General features: G+C 35.6%; 1 protein-coding gene across 9 annotated transcripts in view; it reads right to left on the reverse strand.

The window, feature by feature from the left end:
* VPS54 (VPS54 subunit of GARP complex) overlaps nt 1-26,481 on the reverse strand; it is a 140,712-nt gene extending 114,231 nt beyond the window's left edge. For 6 of the 9 annotated variants that reach the window (XR_006777839.2, XM_087863440.1, XM_087863441.1 and 3 more), the window contains exons 1-5: nt 26,343-26,481; nt 12,043-12,198; nt 10,050-10,291; nt 2,260-2,338; nt 19-53 (exon numbers count right to left, since the gene is read on the reverse strand). Coding sequence is in view for 8 of the 9 variants with exons in the window: in XM_087863440.1 (XP_087719566.1) it covers nt 19-53; nt 2,260-2,338; nt 10,050-10,291; nt 12,043-12,178 (492 nt within the window). In the remaining variant the exon portion in view is untranslated. Of the gene's footprint in view, nt 1-18; nt 54-2,259; nt 2,339-10,049; nt 10,292-12,042; nt 12,199-13,364; nt 26,314-26,342 lie in introns of those variants that run through there. The other 3 variants (XM_045788095.2, XM_087863438.1, XM_087863437.1) reach the window with 2 other exon arrangements.
* Between the last annotated feature and the right edge of the window lie 284 nt (nt 26,482-26,765).

The following is a 26,765-nucleotide window of genomic DNA, read 5'->3' on the forward strand; positions in this document are numbered from 1 at the left end:
TTTATTAAGCTTTGTTACCTTAGGTACTTGCTCCAGATCTGTCCTGGATTTATCTATGAAAAAAAGGAAAAGAGAAAATATGATTTTTTTTAACCTCTTTTCATTCTATTCCATAAAATACACTTTGAGCAGATTCGGTACCATGTCACAATTACATAACCACTTAAATTTCCTCAACAAACATCAAGCACCTCCTGTATGCCTAGCAATATACAAAGCACTGAAAAAATCCTGTTTCAAATAATTTTAATCAGTTGTATGATAGCAAGAAAACTAAATACATTTCAAGTGTTTTTTAAATGGACACAGAAAGCCTGATGCTATCTTATTAAGTTTGGTGAAATTAAGTTTGGCATATGGTTTTTAAAAATGAATTAAATTCTGGGAAGCCTGAGTGGCTCAGTTGGTTAAGCGTCTGCCTTCGGCTCAGGTCATGATCCCAGGGTTCTGGGATCGAGACCCGCATCAGGCTCTAAGTGGGGAGCCTGCTTCTCCCTCTGCCTGCTGCTTCCCCTGCTTATGCTCTTTGTCAAATAAATAAATAAAATATTTTTTAAAAAAAGAATTGCATTCTAATATAGGAATAATGCTTTTTTTGTTCAAAATACTCACCATCCCACCCAGAATTTCTTATGATCAAAGATTTTCATATCATATTAAGATATTAATACCCTATTTTCTTCTTAGACATCTTAGTTTGTATCTACAAACCTGCAAATGAACCTACTTTACCTTCATCTCACCAACTAGATCTCAGAGATCTTTCCAAAACTAACCTTCCTGGGTTGGACTCCATGGCCTCCTGCCTTTTCTGTGAGGGTGCTTCATCAAATACCCTGCCTCTTTCCACATCTTCAACCTCTTCCCTTCTAATAGTTCTTTCTCTCTGCATATATACATGCTCAGTTCTCTCCCATTAAAAACAAACCAAAAAAAAAAAAAAAAAGATAAAGATAAAACCCAGGGCCTGGACTAGGCTGAGGCAAGGAAAGCCCTCCAGTACAAAATTTAAGGAAGCATTCACTCTCAGGTTATGCAAATGCATCTCTTGCCTCACCTAGTGCGGACTGTGCAAAAACACTCTTACCTCCTGCTCTCTCTAGTCAATACCCTATATCTCAAATTCTCAAGTCATATCCACACTGGTAGTCTCCATTTCTTTCTCTTGTACTCACTCCTTAATATATAGTATTGTGTTTTCTGTAACCACCACTTCAAGTCTGAAAGCCCTCCATAAGAGATCCTAAATTGTGAAATCCACAGAAACTTCTCAGTGTGCAAACTGAGCATTACCACTACCAACAACTGACTGACCACCAAAACCTGTGCTTTGATCTCTAATGTATCTCTTAAATGCCTAAATTCCTCTCCATCTTTATTATAACTGCTATTGGGGCCACATGATTTCTCACTTGTATTACTGCAACAGCCTCCAACTGCCTCTTTGCCTCCAGTTTGTCTTATCAACATCCTTAAATTTGTTTTCTACAACTGTTTTCACAGTGAAATGTATAATCATAAATCTGATGTCTGGTTAAAAATATTCTGTGGCTCTGTACTGCTTTTAGAAAAGAAAAATTCCTTAGCATAGCGTACAAGGCTCTTCACGATCTGACTCCCCGACTACTTCTCACTTACTCCCAGTAGAGCCAAAACATATTGAACTCTTGCAGTTCTTTGAACATGCTCTGTTCTTTCTTGATTCTACTGCTTTGCATACACTATTCCTTCTTCCTGGAAGGCCTTTTCCCACATAAATGTTACTCAGCAGCTAGTTTAAAACACAGGCAATCATCAACTCTAGGAAGTTTTCTAAGGCTTAACAAGTTACGAGCGCTACACCATCTTACCACGCTGAATTTAACTGCTTGATATACAGTGCTGCAATTGTTGGTTTATTTATGTAACCCTATCAGGAGCCAAACAGCTTCTTGAGGACAAGTGCTCTTTATTGTTCAACTATTTTTAAGCAAAAAGCAAAATATTCAACTATTTTTAAGCAACAAGCAAAATACCAAGCACCAAGACAAGTATTTGTTGAAATGAAGGATAACACTACAATGAGACCCATGGTTTTCTCTTAAAAGCTTTTGGAAAAGATTATGATCATAGGCTATACAAATTTCACTAAAAATAAAAATTATAGGTAGAACAGCCACCAAGGTCCCCAAATTAAGATTTTGTTTGTCAATATTTATGCTATGCTACAAATATCATGCATTTAGCTACATATTGTCTACAAATAGCACATATTCATACCATGAGTATGTAAGAGAGTCCTGTCAAAGGTATCTTTAGGAGGACAAATATTCTTGCATCTCTCATGAATCTTCTCTCTCTATAAAAAGACAAATAGCAAAATCAATGCTATGTAGCAATACGAATACTCAGAGTATCGAAATGTTTCACAAAAGAATATACCAGTTAGTTCTACAATTTTTAATGTGAAATCACTACCCTCTTGATCTTAAACACAAGTAAGTATGCAACACAAGCTCTATGAACACCTATATGCTTATACTAATCCCATTTTATATAATTATAGTAAAAAGGAATGAAGTGGGAAGGCAAATAAAAAATTCTTATTTATATAACAAAAATCAACTGAAAATAATTTTTTAAAACAAGCAAGAAAACGTGACAACCTATATACCTAAGTTAGAAAGACAAGTTATTAGTTGACACTGAGTAAAGGAAGGAAGGAAGGAGAGACAGACAGAGAGAGAAAGAAAAGAAAAAAAACCCTACCCTGATTTCAGATTAGATGATCACTAGCAACAATTTTATCTTTTCAGAGATACCATAAAAAGGACACATGGGAAAGTGGAGTATGGAAAGGAAAAAACACTGAGCTAGTAGTGTTCAGACTTCTGACAGCAATTGTGGCAAAAACTATAGGACTGTCTTCCAACATGGTGTACCATTTGCAGCCATACCCACAATGAATAAGAGTTCCTATCAGTCCACATTCTTGCCAACATTTGGTGCTGTTTTGAATTTTTGCAATTCTGATATATATGCAGCAGCATCTCATTGTTGTTTTAATTTGCAATTCCCTAATGACATGTGTTAAGCATCTTTTCATATGCTAATTTGCCATCTATATGTCTTCTTTCATGAGATGCCTGTTCAGATCTTTTGCACATTTTTTTTATTATGGCAAAATACAGATAACATAAAACTTACCGCTTAAGACTATTAGTGATGTTAACTATCTTTCCATATACTTATTGGTCATTTGTACGTCTTTGGGAAAGTGTTCATTCAAGTCCTTTTCCCATTTTTTAGTTGCGTTGTTTTTATTGTTGAGTTTTAAAAGTTATTTGTGTATTTTGGATACCAATCCTTTATCATACATGTGTTTTGCAAATATTTTCTCCCAGTGTCTAGCCTGTATACATTCTTTTAGTAGTGTCTTTCACAGAGTAGAAGTTTTTAATTTGAACGAAGTCCAACTTGTCAATTTTTTGTTTCATGGATTGTGCTTTTGATGCCATTATCTAAAAAATCATCACCAAACTCAAAGTTATATATTTTCTCCTATGCGATCTTCTAGTTTTACAGTTCTGGATTTCACATTTAGATTTTTACAGTTCTGGATTTCACATTTAGATTTACAATCCATTTTGTGCTAATTTCTGTGAAAGGTATGGGTAGTCTGTGTCTAGATTCTTTTTTCCTCTTTCTTTCTTTCCATTCTTTCTTCCTTTTTTGGCAGGTAGATATCTAGTTGTTTCAGCACCATTTACTCAAAAGACTACTGAATTACCTTTGTACCTTTGTCAACAATCAGTTCACTGTATTTGTGTGGGTCTATTTCTGAGCTCTCTATTTTGTTGCTTTGATCTGTATGTTATCTATTCTTTCACCAATACCACACTGTCTATATTACTGTAACTTCACGGTAAGTCTTAAAGTCAATTAGTGTCAGTCTTGCAACTTTGTTCTTCAATACTCTTTTGGCTATTCTCTTTTTCTTTTCTATATAAACTTTGGAATCAGTTTCTTGGTATCTACAAAACAAATTGCTGGAATTTTAACTGGGATTGTATTGAATCTAAAGACCAAGCTGGAAAGAACAGAAATGTTGACAATACTGAGACTTCCTACCTATGTAAATGGACTCTCTCTCCGTTTATTTAGATCTTCACCAATTCCTTTCATCAGTTTTGTAGTTATCCTCATACAGATCTTGCACATATTTTGTTAGTTTTATACCTAAGTATTTCATTTTCTTTGGTGGTAATGTAAACGGTGCTGTGTTAATTTCAAATTCTAATTGTACATCACTAGCATAGAAGAAAGCAATTCACTTTCATAATATTCATCTCGTGTCCTGCAATCTTGCTATAATCGCTCATTAGTTCCAGGAGTTTCTTTTCTGATTCTTCGGGATTTTCTACATAGACAATCATGATATCTGTGAATAAAGACAGTTTTATTTCTTCCTTCCCAGTGTATATACCTTTTATTTCCTTTTCTTGTCTCATTGCACAGTTAGGGTTTCCAATGTGATGTTCAAAAGGAGTGGTGAGAAGGGACATCCTTATTTTGTTCCTGATCTTAGTGGGAAACTAGTTTCTCACAGTTGTAGGGTTTTTGCAGATGTTCTTTATCAAGGTGCACTTGCCCTATATTCCTAGTTTGTGGAGAGTTTTTATCATGAATGGGTACTGAGTTATGAATGAGTACTGATATGAACATATGATTTTTCTTCTTTAGCCTGTTAATGCATGGATTACACAAATTGCTTTTTCAATACTGGATCAGCCTTGCATATCTGGAATAAAGCCCACTTAATTATGGTATAGAATTCTTTTCATACATTATTGGGTTTGATTTTCCAATATTTTGTTAAGGATTTTTGCATCCATGTTCATGAGAGATAGTCTGTAGTTTTCCTTTTTCATAATGTCTTTGTCTAATTTCAATATTAAGTTAATGCTACCTAAGAATAAGTTAGAAAGTATCCTCTTTGCTTCTATTTTCTGGAATAGATCATAAAGAACTGGTATAACTTCTTGCCTAAATGGTTGGTATAATTCACCAGTGAACTCATATGGCCCCGGTATTTCCTATTTTGAAAAGTTATTATTGATTCAATTTCTTTAATAAGTATAGCTTTATTCAGAGTGTCTATTTTCTATGTGTAAATTTTGGAAGACTGTGTCTTCCAAGGAATTGATCTTTTTTCTTCTAGGTTACAGAATTTGTGAGCTTAGAGTTGTTCATAATATTATCTTTTTAATGTCCATGAGATCATTAGTGATGTGCCCTCTTTCATTTCTAACATTAGTAATTTAGGCCTTCTTTCTTCCTTAATTGACCTTGTTAGATAGTTACCAATTTTATTGATCTTCTCAAACAAGATCTGAAGATCTCAATTTCACTGATTTCCGGTCTAATTTTTATTACTTCTTTTCTTCTGTTTTTTTGTTTTGTTTTGTATAGGTGACACACAATTTTACATTAGTTTCAGGTACACAACACAGTGATTGATTCACCTTCTACTTCGGATTTAATCTGTTCTTTTTCTGGTCTCCTGTGCTGAAAGCTTAGATTATTAATTTTAGATTTTATTCTTTCCTAATATATGCATTCAATGTTATTAAACCTCCCTCTAAGCAATACTTTCACTAACCCACACATTCCATAAGTTTCTATCAACATTTCCTTAAGCTCACTGATTCTTTCCTCTGCCATTTCAAGTCTATTGATGAATCCATCAAAAACATTCTTCATTTGTTAGTGCTTATTTCTAGCATTTCCTTCTGATTCTTTCTTACAGTTTCCATCTCTCTGCTTACATTACCCATCTATTCTTAAATGTTGTCTACCTTTTCCATTGGAGCCCTTAGCATATTAACCATAGTTATTTTAAATTCCCAGTCTGATAATTCCAAAATTGTTGCCAGTCTCATTCTAGGACTTACTCTCTTTAAACTGTGGGGGTTTTTTCTCGTTTTTAGTATTTACTGTAATTTTTCTTGTTGCACGCCAGATATGATGTACTGGATAAAAGGAACTGAGGTAAACAGGTATTTAGTGTGAGGTTTTATATTTATCTGGTTAGGAATTAGACTATATTTACTATTTGCTGTAGCTGTAGGTGTTAGAGGCTAAAATTTCCTCTGGTGTCCTTGTTTTTGTCTACCTTGCTGTCTTTACAGTCTTCTTAAATAAAGTCTGAGACATGCAGTTCTTTCAGTTGTATTCCCTTACTATTATACAGATGCCCTATTGATATGGTGGTAAAATGTGGGAGGAGGGGAAGCATTCCATAGACCTGTGATTAGGTTGTTGTCTTTTAGTGAGTTTGTGCCCCTGCACTGTGACCTTCAAAAAGCTTCTAAGTTGTTGATTTACAGTTTGTTCAGTTTTTTCTTTTGAGAACAGGAGTAGAAGCTTTCAAGTTCCCTACATACTAAACCAGAAATATTTTTAACTTTTTAAGAAACCACTAAACTGTTTTCCAAAAGGGCTGTACCACTTTAAATTCCCACCAACAGTTTATGCGAGTTCTAGTTACTCCACCAGGGCTGACAACAGGGTAAGGCAAGCAAGCAGCCTAGGGTACAATATTTAAGGAGGCACCTACTCTTAGACTCTGGCGCCTTTCACATTTTACACCTTAGGCACCTCACTGGCCTCATCGTGGTAGTGGCCCTGTCCTTCACATCATTATCAACACATGAAAGAGTATGTGTGGACATGGTATTGTTTTTTCCTTAAATATTTGGTAGAAATCAATAGTGAAGCCACGCGGACCTGAGTTTTCTTCTTGGAAAGCTATTTAACATCAATCTCTTTAACTATAAGGCTACTCAAGTTATCTCTTTCTTCCTAAAAGAAATTTGGTAATTTGTGTCATTCAAGGAATTCATCAGTTCATCTAACTTGAATTTATTGGCATAAAGTTGTTCATAATATTTCACTATTAGTCTTTTAATTTCTGTAGAATCTGTAGTGATGTCATTACTCTCATTCTTGTTACTGGTGATTATGTTTTTGTTTTTTCTTCCTGAATCAGTATTGCTAGAGACTTGTCAATTTTATTGATCTTCTCAAAGAATCAGATTTAGGTTTCACTGATTTTTCTCTGTTTCTCTATTTTCTATTTCACTGATTTTGACTTTGTTGTTTCTTTCTTTCTTCTGCTTATTTTGGTTTAAGTTTGTTCTTTTTGTAGCTTTTTAAAGGTAAAAGTTGAGGACACTGACTTGAGACTACTCTTCTTTTCTAATATATGCATCTATTGCTATAAATTATTCCCTAACTACTGCTTGAGCAGCATGCCACAAATCCCAATATGTTGTGTTTTCATTTCCATTTAGTTCAAACGTGGGGGTAGGGACACCAATACCCCACAATCGAAAATTCAAGTATAACTTTTGATTCCCCAAACACTTAACTACTAAAAGCCCACTGTGGTCTGGAAGCCTTAACAGTAACATAAACAGTCAATTAACACATATTTTGTATATTATACATATTACATACTATATTCTTAAAGTAAGCTAGAGAAAAGAAAATATTAAGGAAGAAAAAGTACATTTGCAGTACTGTAACTATATTTATTGAAAAAAATCTGTATATAAGTAGATCTGTGTGGTTTGAACCCATGTTGTTCAAGGGTCAACGTTTCTAATTTCCTTTTCTTCTCTCTTTTTTTTTTTTTTTTTTTTTAAGTAGGCTCCGTGCCCAGCATAGAGCCCAATTCGGGGCTTGAACTCATGACCCTGAGATCAAGACCTGAGCTGAGATTAAGAGTCAGACACTTAACCAACTGAGCCATCCAGATGCCTCTCCTTTTCCTCTTTGACCCACATTTAATTAGAAGTGCAATTTTTGGTTTCCAAATATTTGTGAATTTCCCACATACTTTTCTGTTAATAATTTCTAATTTAATTCTATTGTGGTCAGAAAATATGCTTTGTATGACTTGAAGCCTTTTAAATGTATTAACATTTGTTTTATTGCCCAGAATGTGGTTTATCTTGATAAATGTTCCACAAACACTTCAGGAAAAAAATGTATTCTTCTATGTTGGGTGGAATGTTCTTTCAATGTGTTCTTTCAAGTTAAGTCAGGTTAATTGACAGTGCTGTGTCTACCATATACTCACTGGTGTTCTATTTGCTTGTTCTATTGTTTATTGAGAGACAAGTATTGAAATCTCCAACCACAATTGTGAATTCATCTATTTCCCCCATAAAGTTCCCAGTTTTTGCTCCATGCATTATGAAGCACTGTTTTTACAGACATAAATGTTTAGAAACACTATATCTTGATTCACTTAACACTTTTATCATTATAAAATAACCTTCTTTATCTCTAGTAACAGTTTTTGCTCTGAAATCTACTTTGGTTGATATTATTATAGTCATTCCAGCTTTCTCTTTACTGGTGTTAGCCTGGTATATCTTTTTCTACCCTTTTACTTTTAAGTGTTTTGTGTCTCTGTATTTAAAGTGTATTTCTTATAGGTAGCATACAGCTGGGTCTTGCTTTCTCATCCAATTCTCACAATCTCTGCCTTGTAATTGGGGGTGCTTAAACATTTACATTTAATGTACTGATAGGTTTGGTTTAAGTCTATCATCCAAATGTTTATTTTTCCGGTCTCATCTATCCTTTGATCCTTTTTTACCCTTTTTCTACCTTTGTTTAGATTGAGATTTTTTTTTTTACTTCATGTTATCTCTTCTATTGGCTTTTTAGCTATAATTCTTTGTTATTTTAGTGGTTGCTTTAGGGTTTAAAGCAACCTTGCTAGAAATATAAGCTTTGTAATGGAGGGAATTGGTATATGTTCTATTCCTAGTGTTTAGAACAGTTCCTCGTGTTCAATAAATATTTGATCAATAAATGGACAAATGAAAAAGCCAAATTGTAGTTTATGAAGCATTAGATTAGAAACTAACAAAAAGAAAGCATATTAAAGCTCATCTACTTAACAACATCCAGAAAGTTAGATATGATTACTGAAAACAGAACACAAAAACTCTAGACAGCACACGATTATATAAAAATAATATCTATAGGTTCTGTATAAAAATATTAGGTAGTACTAAAAATGAACCAAATACTGCATAGTATCAATGTCAATAATATAACCATATTTAGACTATTTCCAAATCATGAAAATAACAAAGTAATCAAGTGAAACAAAGTTAACTAAATGCAAATCAGGTTTGCTAATGAAAAAAGTATAAAAAGGGAGATTATAAAAACACAAATAATTATCCCCTATACAAACTTCCAGATGTAATATAAAGCATGGTCACTGTAATTAATAATACTGTATTGAATATTTGAAAGTTGCAAGAAGAGATTTTAAAAATCCTCATCAGAGGAAGAAAAAAATTTTTTTAAGTATGTATGGTGACGGATGTTAACTAGCCTTATTATGGCGATCATTTTGCAATATATGTAACTATCAAATCATTATGTTGTACACCTGAAATTATTACGTTGTATGTCAATTATACGTCAGTAAAGAAAAAAACTTTAATAACCCCTTTAAAAATGAGTTTTTTAAAGACTAAAATGGTAACCAAAATTACATTAATACTCACTAAAAATGAATAACAAGCCTTCTTAAACTAAGCAATACATTCAGTTCTTGCTCAGAACTGAGTTTAGAATAACATATTATGTCTAAAGATATTAAGACCATCTGCTAGAGCTAGCATGCTCTATTAAATTTTCTGTGATAAATGAAAGACACAGAAAGAGTTCTACTCTACTCATTCCTTAAACCTCACAAATCATCTGGGGTTTATTGGCCTAACTGAAGAATTTTCTCCTTGGTAGGTAGGGTGGATTTCACGATGAATCTTAGCACTATTAGTAAAGTATAATTCTGAAAAATCACTACAGAAAGAGAAATATATTTACATATATCTAAGCAACGAATTAAATACAAACCAGGACAGTAGAATATATATAGACAGAAAAGAATACTACAGACTCATCAAAGATTATTGGTCAAAAATCTACAATAAATCAAACTAAAGATCTTTCTATTCCTTTTGACTAGGTATTACCTGAGAGATTTCCTGTTGATAAACTGTAAAATGTTCCTTGCTGATCTGTGGGAGGTAGAATGAAGGTATGACTTCAGTGTCCACAAAGTCCAATCCCCATGTTTTTGTGAAGAAGTCAGATTCTCTTTTTGCTAATCTAGGATCATTTAATGCTGCTGGAAGGTTTACTTTGGAATGATATATAGTCCATCTATGTTGATCTGTAACTAGAGATGGGGCAACACATAAACTATTTGAATCACCTGCAAAAAGTAAACAAGAGAACTCTGTAAACTAAGTTCTATATTTCAAAGTACATCCTAGAAAAATAAAAATGCTTAGTTTCTACTCTATACAAAGAGTAGAAACTCTTCTGTAACAAACGTTTTAATGAAAATCAATCTGATTAATAACCTTCAGCTTTCAGCATCAATTGCTAAGGGAAAAAAAACATATAAAATAAAGAATATGCAAAATTTGAAAGTTATAAGTTGCAGGCTGGGGTGGATGGTAAAGAAAGTCTTTCATTAATTCCTTTCCTTAATGTACAATTTCTCTTTCCTTTTTCAACACCAAATTCTTCTTCCTTTCTCTTATATATGTTCTATCCTTTAATACTCCAGATTTTTCACAGATACACCTTTTTTCTATTGTATTAAGGCAGACACGCCAGGTTCTAATACCCTTTGTTTGGCTTATAAATAGATGACTAAAATGCTGCTGTGGCACTAACCATAGAGGAAATAAAAACATATAGTCAATTCTTGTTATTCATCGTAATTTTGTTCTATAAAGTCACCGTAACAATTAGCAAATACTGAACCTTTGCTCCTAGGGGGAATACAGGGTTAGGTACCTTCAAGCCCCTGGTTACAACATTTTCATCAACCAACCAATACATAATCTTAGTTTGTGTGTGTTTCTACTTGAAAACACCTTATTTAATATATATCGTTCATTCATTAACATTGAACTCATGGTTCACACCACTATAACTCATAACTCATACATGAGTGAATTTTCTTCATAAGGCACATACATTGCAGTCTTTTGGTACTTAGAAACACTAGAAAGCCCTTCAGCACTACATTTGGGAGACATTTTAAACAGCAAAATCACCAACAAAAATCTCAAAATGCAAAAAATGTGACGCTAAATAGACCACAGAAAGGACACTAGTTTAGAGCATGAGACCTAAAACAAGAAGGAAGAGTGTTGTCTTGTTCAGCCTTCGCTAGGGACATGTGCATCAGGCAATTTAAGTTTTTCATTCCTCTGCATATAGCTACAAATGACCACAAAAGTACCATAAGTATTGATTATGGAGTTACAAGTTTTAGGGAGTAGGCAAATTTGCAAACATGGAATTCACAAATAATGAGGCTTCACTATACTGTGTCTAACTAAAAAGCTTTAAATCTGTAGCTTCATTTTCAAAACTTTTATTTTCAGTTTAGCAAGTAACTTCTTCTATGGAAATGCATGAAAAGAACTATATTCCAATTTTCCAATCAACTTACTTCCAAATTACCTCTTTAGTTTAACACTATAAAATGTACTCTTTTAGACACACTCTTGAACAATGGAAGGGTTAGGGACACAGACCATCCCCTCCCTGTGAAGTCAAAAATCCACATATAACTTCAACTATCCCCAAACGTTATGGGGAGATAGCCTATTGTTGACTAGAAGCCCGTCCAATAACATCAACAGTTAACAAGCCCTTCCAATTAACACATATTCTGTATGTTATATATATTATATACTGCATTCTTACAAGAAAGTAAGATAGAGGGGGAAAAATGTTACTAAGAAAATCACAAGGAAGAGAAAATACATTTACAGTACTGTATTTATCCCCCCCGCCAAAAAAAAAGGCTGCATGTAAGTGGACCCATGCAGTTCAAATCCATGGTGTTCAAGGGTCAAATGTATATGGAATCTGACTACTCATTTAAAGATAATACAAATACTCAGTAAAAATCCTTAACAACAACAACAACAAAGGCATTACCTGTGGGTTCCTTAGGACATACATCTGGCAGTGACTGCACAGGTCGAATGTGTTTTGTTGGATCTACCTCTTTTTTAAAGAAAACATCACTGCTGCTTCCTTGAGGCACTGGTGAAGAACTGTGGCTTGAAGCCATTGCATAAAATCACCACTCGACTGAAAACAAGTAACAGGTAATAAGACACTTAACACAAATCAAAATTCATCTATAAATATTATGAATACCTCAAACTTTCTTTGAAAAAGACACCTAATCCAAAATCCCTCAAGGTGTAAGTACACAATTTGAATACTCACTATTAACTGTTAAGAGTTACTCACAAAAGTTTACTAATAAAGTTATGTGTCCTCCTTTGAAAAGTATTCTCCCCGAAGTGAAATATCCTTAGTCTTTTATCCAAAGTGGAAAATAGATACCAAAGCTGTAACCAATATATATTAAAGATGAAAATATCCATTCATTCAACAAGTATACAGTAATTATGCATTATAGCAAAATGGATAAGTGAATGGGTTTTTGAAGTCTGACTGACTGGGTTCTTCACTTACTTACCAGCAGTATAATCTTAAGGAAATTTACTTAACCTTTGTGTGCCTTACCTCATCTGTAAAAATGAAGAGATCCCATTTCATAAACATTTTGTAAGATTAAAAGGAATGAATATATGTAAAGCATTTAAAACAATGCTCATCTCAAAGTTAGTGTTCATAAATTCATAATTATCATTATGATTATTATTACTATGTGGACTGTCACTATATTAAATGATTATAAAAGAAGTATGATTCTTCAAGGTGCCTACAATTATATTAAGTAATCAAAACAATCAAAACACTAAGGAAAACACAAGTTAACCTATGTCTACATTTTTTAGTAAATCCTAAAAGAATTTGTGGGGCAAAACAACATAATACAGGCTACGCTGTCAGGCAAAACTTTACAAATGAAGGAGTACATAACCTGGATACTGAAGAACATGTATTATTTTATTATTGGAGGGTAGATAATATTATACTGCAGAGTATATCTACCAAATAGCAGGTATTCAATAAACATTTTTCAACAAAGGAATAAATAAATAAACAGAAGTTCGTAACTGAAAGGGAACTTAGTCTAAGTGCAAGGCCCTGAAAGACTAGGTGGCTTACATGTGTTTTAACAAATTAAAAAAAAAAACAAAAACAAAAAACAAGCCTAGTAAGGGAATCTGGTGAATATAATAAGAGTAAGAAATAAAGAGCAGAGCCATAACGGTAAGAATGGTGACAAAAAGTTCATCCACTCTAACACCCCTCTAGTTTAGCAGAAAGCTGAAACTTACATTTCCCAGACTTCTTTGAGTATCTTTCACAGTCTTCCTAACGCAAAGGAAACACATCCAATTACACCACTCACTGAGACTAAGAAAATGCACAAAGATAAATAACTTCCTCAAGGTCCCTAAACAGAAAGCAAACAATAGCATACAAAAAGGTTTAGGGACATGGAATAATCGTAAGAAGATGTGGAAACCAACATGGCTAGAATAAAATGTTTGCATTGGGAAGTACTGACAAATCATATTTTATTTACATACACACACACACACACACACACACACACACACACAGAGTATGGCCAGACGAATTAGTCAAGGCTTTGGTTTGCAAGGCATCACTGGCCTGTTGCATTTACATCCATTCCTGTTAAATGTATGGTTGTCTCTGTATAAAAGCATCATATATTTGAAAGAGAAAAAATATCTAAAGGATAGGAAATATTGTATAATACATAATCCCGCATATTAAATGTTTAGTAAGGACAATTCTAAATTTAATACTAAATCTATTAAACTTTTTTATTAGTTTCATCAAATAAAAGGGCTAAACTAAAACATTTTGACATTTTATTTTTTTGTTTATTTATTTATTTTTAAAGATTTTATTTATTCATTCGACAGAGAGAGACAGCCAGCGAGAGAGGGAACACAAGCAGGGGGAGTGGGAGAGGAAGAAGCAGGCTCCCAGTGGAGGAGCCTGACATGGGGCTCGATCCCGGAACGCCAGGATCACGCCCTGGGCCGAAGGCAGATGCTTAACGACTGAGCCACCCAGGCGCCCCATGGCTCCATTTTGACATTTTAAAGAGGGAGGCTACAAATACGTGGAAAATCTATTTATGTTGAATGCCCATTGCTTGATGTCAGATAAACTAAATATTGATTCCAACAACAGTATGCTACTATTTCAATTTATTCTATATCAATGATGATATAAAATAAATGTCATCATCTATGAAGCATTCTCACCAAAGATGCTTAACCCAAGCATTCTAACCCAAGCTTAACTCAACCCTTCTAATTAAGCCTCTAGACTGGGGTTAAGCTTTTCTATCCTGTGGATTCTTTGGCAATCTGGTGAAGTCTACGGACCCCTTCCCAGAATAATGTTTATAATGTATAAAATACATTAGAGGTTACAATGGACTATACTGAGATAAACTTTTTAAAATGCAATATAGTAATTTTTTGCTTCTCAATTAATGCAAATCTATCTTAATTTCTAAGCAATAAATGAGCATAAATATTTCAAGGTACCTGCAACAAAATGTGACATGAAAATATTTGAAATTTCTACTGGTGACAAAGTCACAGGTAGTATACCCCAGTGAAGGATTACCTACATTCATAATTAAAGGAAAGGATAAAATCCAATTAAAGCAGGGTTTTTCCACCATGGCACCACTGACATTTTGAGCTGAATAATTCTTTGTTATTGGGTGTTCTCCCCCTACACATTGTAGGATCTTTAGATGTATCCCTGGCCTCTATCCACTTGATGCCAATAGCACCCTCCCCTCCTGCGCCCCACATAGTTATGACAACAAAAAATGTGTCCAGACAAAGCCAAACATGCTGGGGTGGGGGAAAAGAGGGGAGAGGACAAAATCAGCCCAGGTGAGAACCACCAAGTTAAAATAAAGATGATCATCTGATAAATGAACATATGGACTGATTGAAGGTGCTAGTAACAATTCTTAAAATAAGTATTAATAAAGGTTCATCTCTTTTTTTCCTTAGATAAAATAAAAGAGTAATCTTTAAGCTGGGTGAAATCTTACAAAGGACTTTGGCCTTGATCCACAAGACTGGTGAATCATTATAGACTTTACTCCATCACTCTTAGAGATGATCAGTACAGAGGGTCAAGTACAGAACCTAAGAGGACCTGAACGTTTCCGAAGAAAGAAATGAAAAAAAAGATAAAGGGTTACCTAGGTGGCTCAGTCAGTTAAGCATCTGACCCTTGATTTTGGCTTAGGTCATGATCTCGGGGTCAGGCTTTGCTTCTCTCCTTCTCCCTCTGCCCCACCACCACCACCACCACCCCACGCACGAGCATGCACGTTTTCTCTCTCTCAAATAAATAAATAAATAAATAAATCCTTAAAAAGGAGGGGCGGGGCACCTGGGTGGCTCAGTCAGTTAGGTATCTGTTGATTTTGGGTGGGGTTGTGGTCTCAGGGTTGTGGGATCAAGACCCATGTTGGGCTCCATGCTCGTGCACAGAGTCAGCTTAGGATTCTCTCTCTCCCTTTGCCTCTGCCCCTCCTCCTGCTCATACTCTTTTGCTCTCTCTAAAAATAAATTAATACAATCTTTAAAAAAAAAAAAGAAAGAAAGAAAGAAAGAAAGAAAGAAAGAAAGAAAGAAAGATATAAAAAAAAGCTTGCGATAAAGAAGGAACATCCAAGAAGGTGAGAGAAATACCAATTCAGAATTCACAAAAGGGGAAAAAAAAAAAACAACCCATCATTTGGCAATTAGACAGTGACCAGTCACATCAGAAACAATGTTAAGTCCAACAGTGGGGGGTGGATGCCAGACTCCAAAAACTGGAGTGGAACCCACAACTATATGGTCAACTAATCTTTGAGAAAGCAAGAAAGAATATTCGATGGAAAAAAGGCAGTCTCTTTAATAAATGGTGTTGGAAAAAGTGGACAGCAACATGCAGAAGTATGAAACTGGACCACTTTCTTGCACCACACACAAAAATAAATTCAAAATGAAAGACCTAAACGTGAGATAGGAATCCATCAAAATCCTAGAGGAGAACACAGGCAGCAACCTCTGTGACCTGAGCCACAGCAACTTCTTGCTAGACACATCTTTAATGGCCAGGCAAACAAAAGCAAAAATGAACTACTGGGACTTCATCAAGATAAAAGGAAAGGAGAGGAACAGCAAAGGAAACAGTCAACAAAACTAAAAGTCAACCTACTGAATTGAAGAAGATATTTGTAAATGTCTTATTAAAGGGCTACTATCCAAAATCTATAAAGAACATATCAAACTGAACACCCTAAAAATAAAGAATACAGTTAAGAAATGGGCAGAAGACATGAACAACATTTCACTATACTGCCTCTCATCCATTTTTGGCACCCAGTGCTTTCTTCTCTTCTTTTACTCCTTACTGATTCAATAACAATTATTTACACTAACAAATATTTATGTCATCTTATATTAAAAATAAGTAATAGCAATAATCATCTATGATAAGATTTTTTTTTTATGACTTGACTTTAAGTTTTTTGAATTTATTTAAATAATCTCTACACCCAATGTGAGGCTCGAATTCACAACCCTTGACAAGTAAGACTTGATTTTTTAGGGCAGTTTTAGGTTCAAAGAATTTTATAGAACTTGGGACTGCTAGAAAACTACTCCTTAAGGAAACATATACATTTTCATCAGTATAATTTACTATATTTTTCTTAGCAAAGGAGTAATTCTTGAGCTGCAACTTAGAATAAATAAGCTACTATGGGCCATTATTTTAACACTTTCAAAAGGAAATGTGTTCTGAATTCTAAGAAATTGATGAACTTATTTTTTTTAAGATTTTATTTATTTATATGAAAGAGAGCACACACAGGAGCAGGGGGAGGGGTAGAGGGAGAGGGAGAGGGAGAAGCAGACTCCCTACTGAGCATGGGGCCCACAGAGGGCCCATGTGATGGGGGGGGGGGGGCACCAACATGGGGCTGGACCCAGGACCCAGAGATCATGACCTGAGCTGAAGTCAGACGCTTAACTGAGCCACCCAGACACCCCAAAGTAATTAATGAACTTTTATAACATATATGTTTGTAATTTGAGAAGATATAAAGTGGGAAAATTTTTTTACACTGGAGCCGGACAGAGGTAGCAGTTTGTGATACAATTTTGGATTTGAGTTTAGTAAAAAAGAAAAAAATCAATACTCAATGCTTTTTTAAAAAGCAACAAAAAATGGCAAACTTGATTTATTGATACATGCAAAAAAAAAACAAAACTGTACTGTAATATCTTACCAAAGATCAATTTGACAGAAATCAGTACAGACTATTTTTTAAATCTCAAATACCTCACATTCTAAAAAGTACTTTCCACAACATTTTTGGAATTTTAAGAGCCAATTTCTGGTAAATGTTATAGATAGGTTTCTTTGATACAACCTAGACACAAATAACAATATACTTCTACACTATTTAAGATTCATCACCTGACAAAATACAGTTTAATCATAACTTTTTAAAGTACTTAAATTTTTTTTAATTATCACAGAGATCTCAATAATAAAGCTAAAATTTAAACATAAATATCTGGGCTTTCAAGAAATACTAACAAATTCAGGCTGCCACATAAGTTAGTACATGTCTACTCATTTTGGGTATTAAAGGAGCATGGAAGAAGCTAACATGAATCCAGAAAATAAGAAAAAAGTCAAATCCAGAACATAAGAACAAAGTCATACCAGTCTGCTTTTTCCTTACATTCCCATTTGACATTATAAGGCCTGGTGTCTTGTAGGAAACTGAATATATGTGCTTCCTGACATTGCTCATTTACTTTCGATCTAGTGACAAGAAGGAACAATAAGAGAGAATCTTGGCTAGAAAGATAAAAAGTGTAACTATTTGTAATATTAAATTTAAATAATTTTAAATGGCTAGAAAGTAAATGATATTTCATGTATAACATCCTTATCTGGAATAAAAATCATAAATATCCTCAAAAAACAATATATATTTTAAGTCTAGATGTTATTCAAAATAAAAACAATGTCTTTTTTCCCCAGCACTTTTCAGAGACTTAATACACCAAAAAAACATAATATGGCAGCTACTGAAATTAACTAAGGATCACAGGCCTAGAATTGAATGATAAAACCATACTGTGATTAAAAAAAAAATTTCAACAGGAACCAAATATAACTTAGATGCTTTATTTTACTCCTTTTCAGGCCATTGATATGACTGTATTACTAGTGAAATTTTTGTCAAAGTGAATCAGATTAGAATGTTAGTATTCTGTTCTTGGTGTCTCAGCCAAAGATTAGCAAATAAATCCTATAATCATTCATTCAAAGTTACTGGTATTATATATATCTTAAATCCATAAACCATTAGACATATTAAAATGCCTACACAAAAAGGGTAAATTTAAAATTAACTCTGTATAACTTATCCTATTTAAAAATATGTACTAGAAGAAATTATATATTAATATATTCCTAAGAACAAAAGTGACAGCTGCATTTATTCCCTGTCAATTACTTCAACAGTCTCCCTTGCATGTTCAATTCTCTCCTTCCTCATCCAACTTCTCTCTTTGCTTTGTTCCTGGCTGGAGTACACCACAGAAAATTTATATAGAACATCACATTATAAATGTATAAATTCTAATCTCAGATAAGGGCCTATTCAGCCATCTTTTCACTGATTTCACTGATATCCTGAAGCACTGCTCCTTCCCAATCCCCATAGATTTTGTAACAAACCTTCATCAGTCTCCTCATGTCCCCTAAGTTTACCTTCATCAATCCCATGCTCAAAAAGTAACTATCTTTTTACTTCATATCAAAACAAAAAAAGTCCTCAGATAGGACTTCCTCCCTCCATATCCAAACGTGCCTAGTCCTCACAACTCCTAACTTCTGGGGTATAATATAGGTGTCTACCCTTGTCCAGAGTTAATCCCCCAACCAGCTGTTCTTGATCCCACCTCTTCCCACTTCACCTGAGACCCCGTTCTATTAATTATTCCCTGACTCTCTTATCTTCAATCTCATCAGCCCACCAAAAAAAAAAAAAAAAAAAAAAAAAGGTTCAAGTGCTAAATTAAAGTTCTTTCCCTCAACTCTATCTCCTCAGGCTACTTCCTGCCTCCCCTTCACTGGCAAACCTCTATTTGCTCTTTGATCTATCTCCTTAGTAATCTATCTTCACTCTTCACCACTTGGTTGGCTCTGGAAAAGGTGAGGAATGACCTGATTTTCAAATTCAATTGCCTACATTCAGTCTTTATCTAATTGGACCTTGCTGCCCTCAAAAACCAATAAAAGTAATAAATGTAGACAGCATAAAACAGAAAAATCACCACTTGTAATCCTCAAAAGCAGTGACTGATTCAAGAAAGGATCATTAATGGATGGTAAAACCACTGATTGAAAAGGTTGTTGGGAAATATCATGAATTATCACCCTATCAATTATTTATTAAATAGTAGCAAGATCTGTCAGTTCCCACCCTTACCAAGTGATTAAAGCTGGAATCACCAACAGGGGGACAGCCTGCCATTATGTGCCTCCTGATGTGATAAAGTGGTACAAATACATATCATCTGTGTGATATTTTTGCCAGAAATATCTAACCAGAATCTAATCATGAAGAAACAGACTAATTCAGAATATGGAATATACTCAAGCACAAATGCCTCTAACTTTTCAAAGGGTAAACCAAAAAAGAGGAAGCACTGGGCCCTAGTACAGATCTGGGGAGACTAAAGAGGCATACCAGCCAAATGCAATGCATGAACCTTGATTGAATCTTCCATTAGTGGCGAGGAAAAAAAGGTATAAATAATGCTGGGACAAATGGGGAAACTTAAGTATGGACTACATGTTGAATAATGTTCTTGAGTAATTGTTGATATTTTTAGATGTCATAATAGTATTGTGATTGTGTAAGAGAAATCACTGTAATTGGGAGATGCACGTTTAAGTATTTAGGGGTGAAGAGTCATGAAATCCACAGCCCGCTTTCAGATTTGGCAAAGGGAAATGTGGTGGTGGAGGGGGTAGGTTTATGTATGTGTGTGTAGGTGTTCACACCACTATTCTTTTGATTTTTCTGCAGGTTAAAATTTTATCAGTAAAAATAATAATGAATCAATGAAGGCTTATCCAAAACTGAAGGTAAGTAGAAACGAGCCAACCAAATGGAGGGGAGGAAGTGTGAGACAAGAATACTCCAGTAATAGGGAATATATGTGCAAAGGCTTGGAGGGGAAAAAGAGCCTTCGCCAGAAACCAGAAGTAATTCAGTATGTCTGAAAAAATTAGCAGCAGCTGAGTGGCTCAGGCAGTTAGCGTCTGACTCTTGATTTCGATTCAGGTCATGATCTCAGGATCCTGAGACTGAGCCCCACATCAGGCTCCTTGCTCAGGGTAGAGTCCGCTTGAGATTCTCTCTCCCACTCCCTCTGCCCCCTCCCCCCCGGCTCATGAATGTGCTTATTCTCTCTCTCTCTCTCTCTTTCTCTCACATAAATAAAACCTTTTATAAAAAATATGAGAAAATTATATATTTGGGGAGAGGAGGGAGTTGGGGAGAGTCACAAGGCTAGAGAGGTAAGTTGGGAAAAGAATTTACACGAATGCAGAAATCAATTAAAAGAATAAGGAATATGGATTTCATCATAAAGTCACAGAAATAACTTACGATGAGAAATGATATAATCAGATTTGCCCTTTAGAAAAATCACTAATTATAGCACAGAGAATGGAATGGAGAAGACTAAGACTAGAAGAGTCCAGATAGGAAACTTGCAATAATCTCACTAAGAGATGACAGTAGCTAGAGAAAACTGGATAGATTACAGATCTTTCTCCAGTTCTAACCTCTTTTCAGGGTCCCACAACCATATTTATAACTGCCTACTGGGCATCTTCACCTACAAGTCTCATAGATACTTAAAATTTAGTATATCCAAAACTTAAATTCATTATTTACCATCTTTAATTGACTCCACCTACCAAAAGTTTATTACTTCCCTGGGTTAGTTAATGGCAACATAATCTATCAGTTTCCTAAATTAGAAACCCTAGAGCCAACTTGACTCCCTGACCTCTCTACATTCTTTAATTTCTATACTAACATGGACCGTCCTATAGATTCTACCTCCAAAATTCATCACACATCCATCCCTTGCACCCCATTCTAATAGCCAGTAATCTAGTTTGGGATTTTATTTGCAGATTAAACTGCTGTGAGAATCTCCCAACAGTCCTTGTTTGGTCCTAACCTCACTCAACTTTAGAATTATCCTTTTAAAATTCAGATCTGATTAGGTTCCTCTCCTTAAGTGTTCTTTGATAGTGCTGTATATATCAAGTCTATCAAATCCAAAAACTCCACAACCTGGGCCCAATCTACCCCTCAGTTTAGCCAAACTGAAACAACACTACTGCCACCAACAGAACATCAGCTTTCTTGACATAATTACATGATTTCAAAATTTTACTTTATTCATTCCACAAAATGTCATATGATGCATACCACAATATTCATACACAAATATACAACTTCAAGTCAAAAAGCCAACTATTTGAATACAAAATTCTCCAAATCACTAACATTTTGTCACAAAAATTCCCCCCTCTAAAACCCAATTTTAAGTTCACCATATTAAAAAAAAAAAAAAAAAAAACCTACCAATATCACTACATAACTTATTCTTAATACTGTCTCCAACTATTCTAACCTCACATTACCCTAGAAGAATCTCAATGAATAGCTCGAGTTCTCTTACCTCAAGTCTTAATTTTGTACGATTGTGAAGTTGCCCAGTTAACAAAATTGTAAGAGATTACATTTTTCAACACTAGAGCACAACGACGGACTACTGGACAATGTAGAAAAATCAAAGCATCTCTTTTTTTGCAAACAGATGTTGAAAAATAGAAAAAGAAATCTAGAAAGAGATTAAGATTTCACAAATAGTGAGTAGGCTTTAAAACTCTATTCAGTTAAATCCTCACATTTGAAGAGCAATTACTAGCGGTAGAATACCCTGTAATTATAAAATAAGACATGAACAGTAAATGAAGACAGAAGGAATTATTCCCATCAAGGGAATTAATCCAGATAACTGCAGCTTACTCTTGAAAAGGCTAAAACTTTTTGTACAAATAAGTCACTTCTGAAAAATTTAATTCTGAAATTAATTATATATTTTCATAACTTTTCAAATAGCATATTTTGAAAACGGGTAACTCTTTCTTGATAACTTAATTTCACCCTTATAATCAGTTATTATACTGGAATACTTTCAGGTGCTACTGAAGGAAGTCAATTTGCTACTACAGTAAAGAATCTGAAATTTTTGGTGATAATACTAGTTCTTTTACTAGTTTGTTATCAGTATATTTTTAGAATTTCTCTCTTCTCCTAGAGATACTTTCGGCAGTCACTGTTCTCTGCCTTGCTGTCTATATTCCTGACTTTGGAACCCTCTATATCCTGTATTCTAATTTGATTCTTCTGATTGAGGTATAAATGACATATAACATTATATCAGTTTCAGGTGTAGTAACTAATTCTTACACTGTTTTATAGTTGACATAGCATTTAAACATACATTACCTCATTTAATTCTCTATAATCACCTTATATGAATTATCACTATTCCTATTTCACAGATGAGAAAATCTAAGGCTCAGAAAGATGGAGTAATTTATCTAATAAGGCAGGTAAACAGCAAAAGTGATCCCAACTGTCAATCTTTTCTTCTTCCATCCCCATGTTAAGCTTGTTAAAAACAAATTAAATGAAAGTAAATAAGTAATAAAAACAAATGAAATGAGTCAAAAGTGGGGCCTACAAGAATGAGAAAAAAAAAGAGTGATTCTTATATGACCTCTGAATCTTTTTAAACATTCACAATATACATTAGTAATTAATTAAAACAGTTAGCTTAGTTCTCTCTCTTTTTGGCAGCAGAGGCTACCAGGAAAAAAAAAGTCACTTCTACATAAAGAAAATACTATTATATCTATTTCAATTTAAAAAAACTATGCACCGGTAACTAACAATTCAAAACATAGTAATAGTTCAAATGTGCAGTAAAACAGGGTTTTTGTATTTTCAGGAAAAAAAAATTTTTTTCTTCATATTTGGAGATACCTAAACAGACTAAAGGATATCTGCATTGTGTCATAATTAGATTGCCTTCCACTTTTCCCTTAACCGCCTCCCACTGCAAAGAGAGAGCTCCTGGAGGACCTAAAGGGTTAATCTAACATACTAAACAGTACCAGTGAGAGTTATTTTCCCACCTGGTGGGAGTTGAGAACACTAGGTCAGACACTTACTGGAATAATGCAAACCACAGCTTTAAAACAATACCACTGACATCTGGGTGGATAATTCTTTGCTGTATGGGGAGGGTGAGATGACACAGGATGTATCCTGTGCATTTTAAGTTCAGCAACATTCCTGGTTAGATGCCAATGGCACCCCAACTTCAGTTGTGACAACAAAAAAACATTTCTAGACACTGCCAAACGTCTCTTGGAGGGCAAATGCACCCCTATAAGAACCATTAGTTTAGATGTTAGGGCCCTGGGTCTTTGAAAAAGGAGTCCTACAACCAGTCTTGTTAATCGTAATTCTTTAAAATTAATTTTGTTTTCAAAATTTGAATTTTTAAAAATAAGACGGTAACAGTACAAGAAGGTACCTAAATAATATACAGTATATGCCATCCTCCTTTAGATTAAAGCATTTTTACAGAATTTTGTAAGATGGATTTCATCTATGTGGATACATTAGTCTCCCCATAACCCTCCATCCCTAAATGGGGAAATGTCCAGTTCTTTTTCAACTCTGCTAGTAAAATGTCAAACACATGCACACATAAGAGAACCTAACAATTCTAATTTGCAAATCCCCATTTCTTGCCTTACATGGCCACACTGTGGTTCTTGAGCCACAATCCTAGAGATTCAAACTTCCACTCCAGAATTGTTCATATGGTTCCTGCCATCTATTTGTGAAACAAGCAGGAAGTAAGCTGATGACCTTTAAGGTTTTTTCTAACCCTGATATCTACTATTCGATGGCAAAGATACTCCAACTTTTACTTGACTCCCAGCTAACCACACCACCTCTTGGGATCACTGAAATCATTCATGCCAACTTTTTTCTTTCTCCACAGTTTATGCTGATAACCAAATAGAACATCCGTGTTGAGAACATGGATTATTAACACCAGTGATCAGCTGCTTATTCTGACTCAAAATATTTTAAACATGTTAAGTTGATTTTAAAAGAAACACTTCAAAAAGCTATGAGTTGATACCATTTACACGCATGAATCACAATAGGAAAATATTAAGATGGAAAGTAGATTGATTAGTGGGTGCCTAGGTCAGGGGTGGGGTGGGGAAAACGGGGGAGTACTGTTAATGAGCAGGTTTCTTTTTGGGGTAATGAAAATGTTCCAAAATTAGATTATGATGATGGTTTCACAACTCTGTAAATATACTATAAATCATTTAATTTTACACTTTAAATGAGTGTGCTTTACTCAAAGTTGTTTGTAAAAACTAAAAGCAGAAAAAAAGAATTTTAATCAACTTTCATTGATAGGAAAAGGAATGTGTGAAAAAATTTTGCAAAGTTTGCCATTTCATGAGTTATAGAAGATTTGATTTTAATTCTGACATAAAAACTTAATACCCATCCAGAAATAAATTTTAACTGTTCCAGAAAACATACAAAAATTTAATCATCTTTCCCTAGCAAACTCTGAATAATTTAAAAACATTTCAGAAAGCCAAATGCTACAGTAGCAATACCTATACAAGAACAAAATATATCAGTATAATCAACAAAACATGGAAAGTCTTTATAATTCTGTGATGCATTCTTGACAAAGAAAACCATTACAACATTTTTCATTTCTTTTAAAAATGATCCTCTGACGGTAATGTCTGTCCTGGGTAGTGTAATAATTCTGAAGTTAACAGAGCACAATTTAAAAATAGCCAAATCACAATAAAACTGCAAACATCTAATCCCCCAAACCACAACTATCAATCACCCAAAATTTGCATATATTGATCATTTTTACCAAAACCTATCATGAGCAATGATGACCACTATGAACCATCAAGTAATACCTATTTCTAGGAAATCAGACTGACTACAACACAAATATAGACAAATCCCATCATTCCATCTGTTCCACCAAAACTGCTTAGAAATCAAGGCTCTCAAAGTACTTTTCCAATTAGAACTCTCCAGATTTATAAAAGTCAACCTGAATGTCCATCAAAATCTGCAGTTTAAGTTACCACAATAACGCATTTCTCAGCATACTATATCATGATATCATTTGTCTTGTAAGCATTTACTATTAAGATTGCCCTGGGGATTGGCAAATCAGAAATAGAGCCAATTAAAAACAAAAAACAAAACAGTCCAAACAATTTAATTCTTCGAAAGTAAGGGGAGCCTCATTCAATAAAAGCCAAAAATTGAAGCTGGTTAAAAGTGAATTAAAACAAAACTTGCAACCCCGGGTCGAGTCAAAATTCTAAAAATACCATCCTCAACTCTACACATGGACAGACCAAGTGGTTAGTTATAATGGGTAGCCAAAAGTTCCCTTGTCAACGACAAGAGGGCAGGGGAGGCCTGCTTTTCTATCAATGCACGGATGGAAAGAAGCAGAAGTGAAGAAAATTAATTACTGAACAAATTATTGCGAGCTAAATCGTCAAACTGCAAAACACCGAGTTATTTGGCGGGGGGGCGGGGGGAGGTTCGTCTTTCCTTCCTTAGGAAGAAAAACGATTATTTTTCCTACATTTAAATTATTCCAGTAGGCTCAAAAGGGGGTTAAGGGCCCGGCTGGAAGAGAAAGGGAAAGTTTGGGGGCGGCATCTAAGGAGGTTGGTGTAAGTTTCAAAGCCGGGATCCCAGAAAGGGGCGAGAGGGGGGACGGCGGCGTTTTCGGCCGCCGACTGGAGGTGGGGAGAACAGCTGCCGGCCCTGATTCCAGAGCGGGACCGAAAAGGAAGAGGAGGAGGCGGCCGACAGGAGAATGGAAGCTTCAGCGCCCGTCAGTTGTGACCGAAAACTCTGTCCGCTTCGGGCCGGGGAGGAGACACAGGGGGTGGGGTCTCGGGCCCTCTCTCCACAGGAGGTCGGGGTGAGGGTGGGCCGCGAAGCGCTGGGGGCCGGGTGGGGCCGGCCCGCCACCTACCTGCGGGTCCCGGGCAGCCGCCCCAGAGCGAGGCCTAGTGCATCGCCGCCGCCTCCAGCCCTCCACGTCGCGCCGAGGCTGCTCCGCGGCCGCCGCCGCCCGGAGCCCCGCCGGGCCCGAGCCCGGCTTCCCGCCCCCGCCCCGCGCCGGCTGGCCCGTCGGCCGAGGGAGCACAGGGCCGCCTTCCCGAGCCCAGCTCCGCTCGCGAGAGGCGGCAGCGGCGGCTCCCTCACGTCTCTCCCGGGTGTCCTGTCAGCCAGCAGTTTCCCCCGGGTCCGCAGCGCCGCCTCCGCCGCTGCTGCCACCGCCTCTCCCACATCCCCGGCCTCCAGAGGAGCCGCCGCCGCCGCCGCGCCGCGCCGCGACCACTACCCCTAGCGCTTCTGCTCCCTGCTCCACGGCTTCCCCTCACCCCGCCGGCCC

The sequence above is a fragment of the Ursus americanus genome, chromosome 7, assembly GCF_024610735.1.
Source record: "Ursus americanus isolate L20-20 chromosome 7, mUrsAme1.1.p, whole genome shotgun sequence".
NCBI classification, from domain to species: Eukaryota; Metazoa; Chordata; class Mammalia; order Carnivora; family Ursidae; genus Ursus; species Ursus americanus.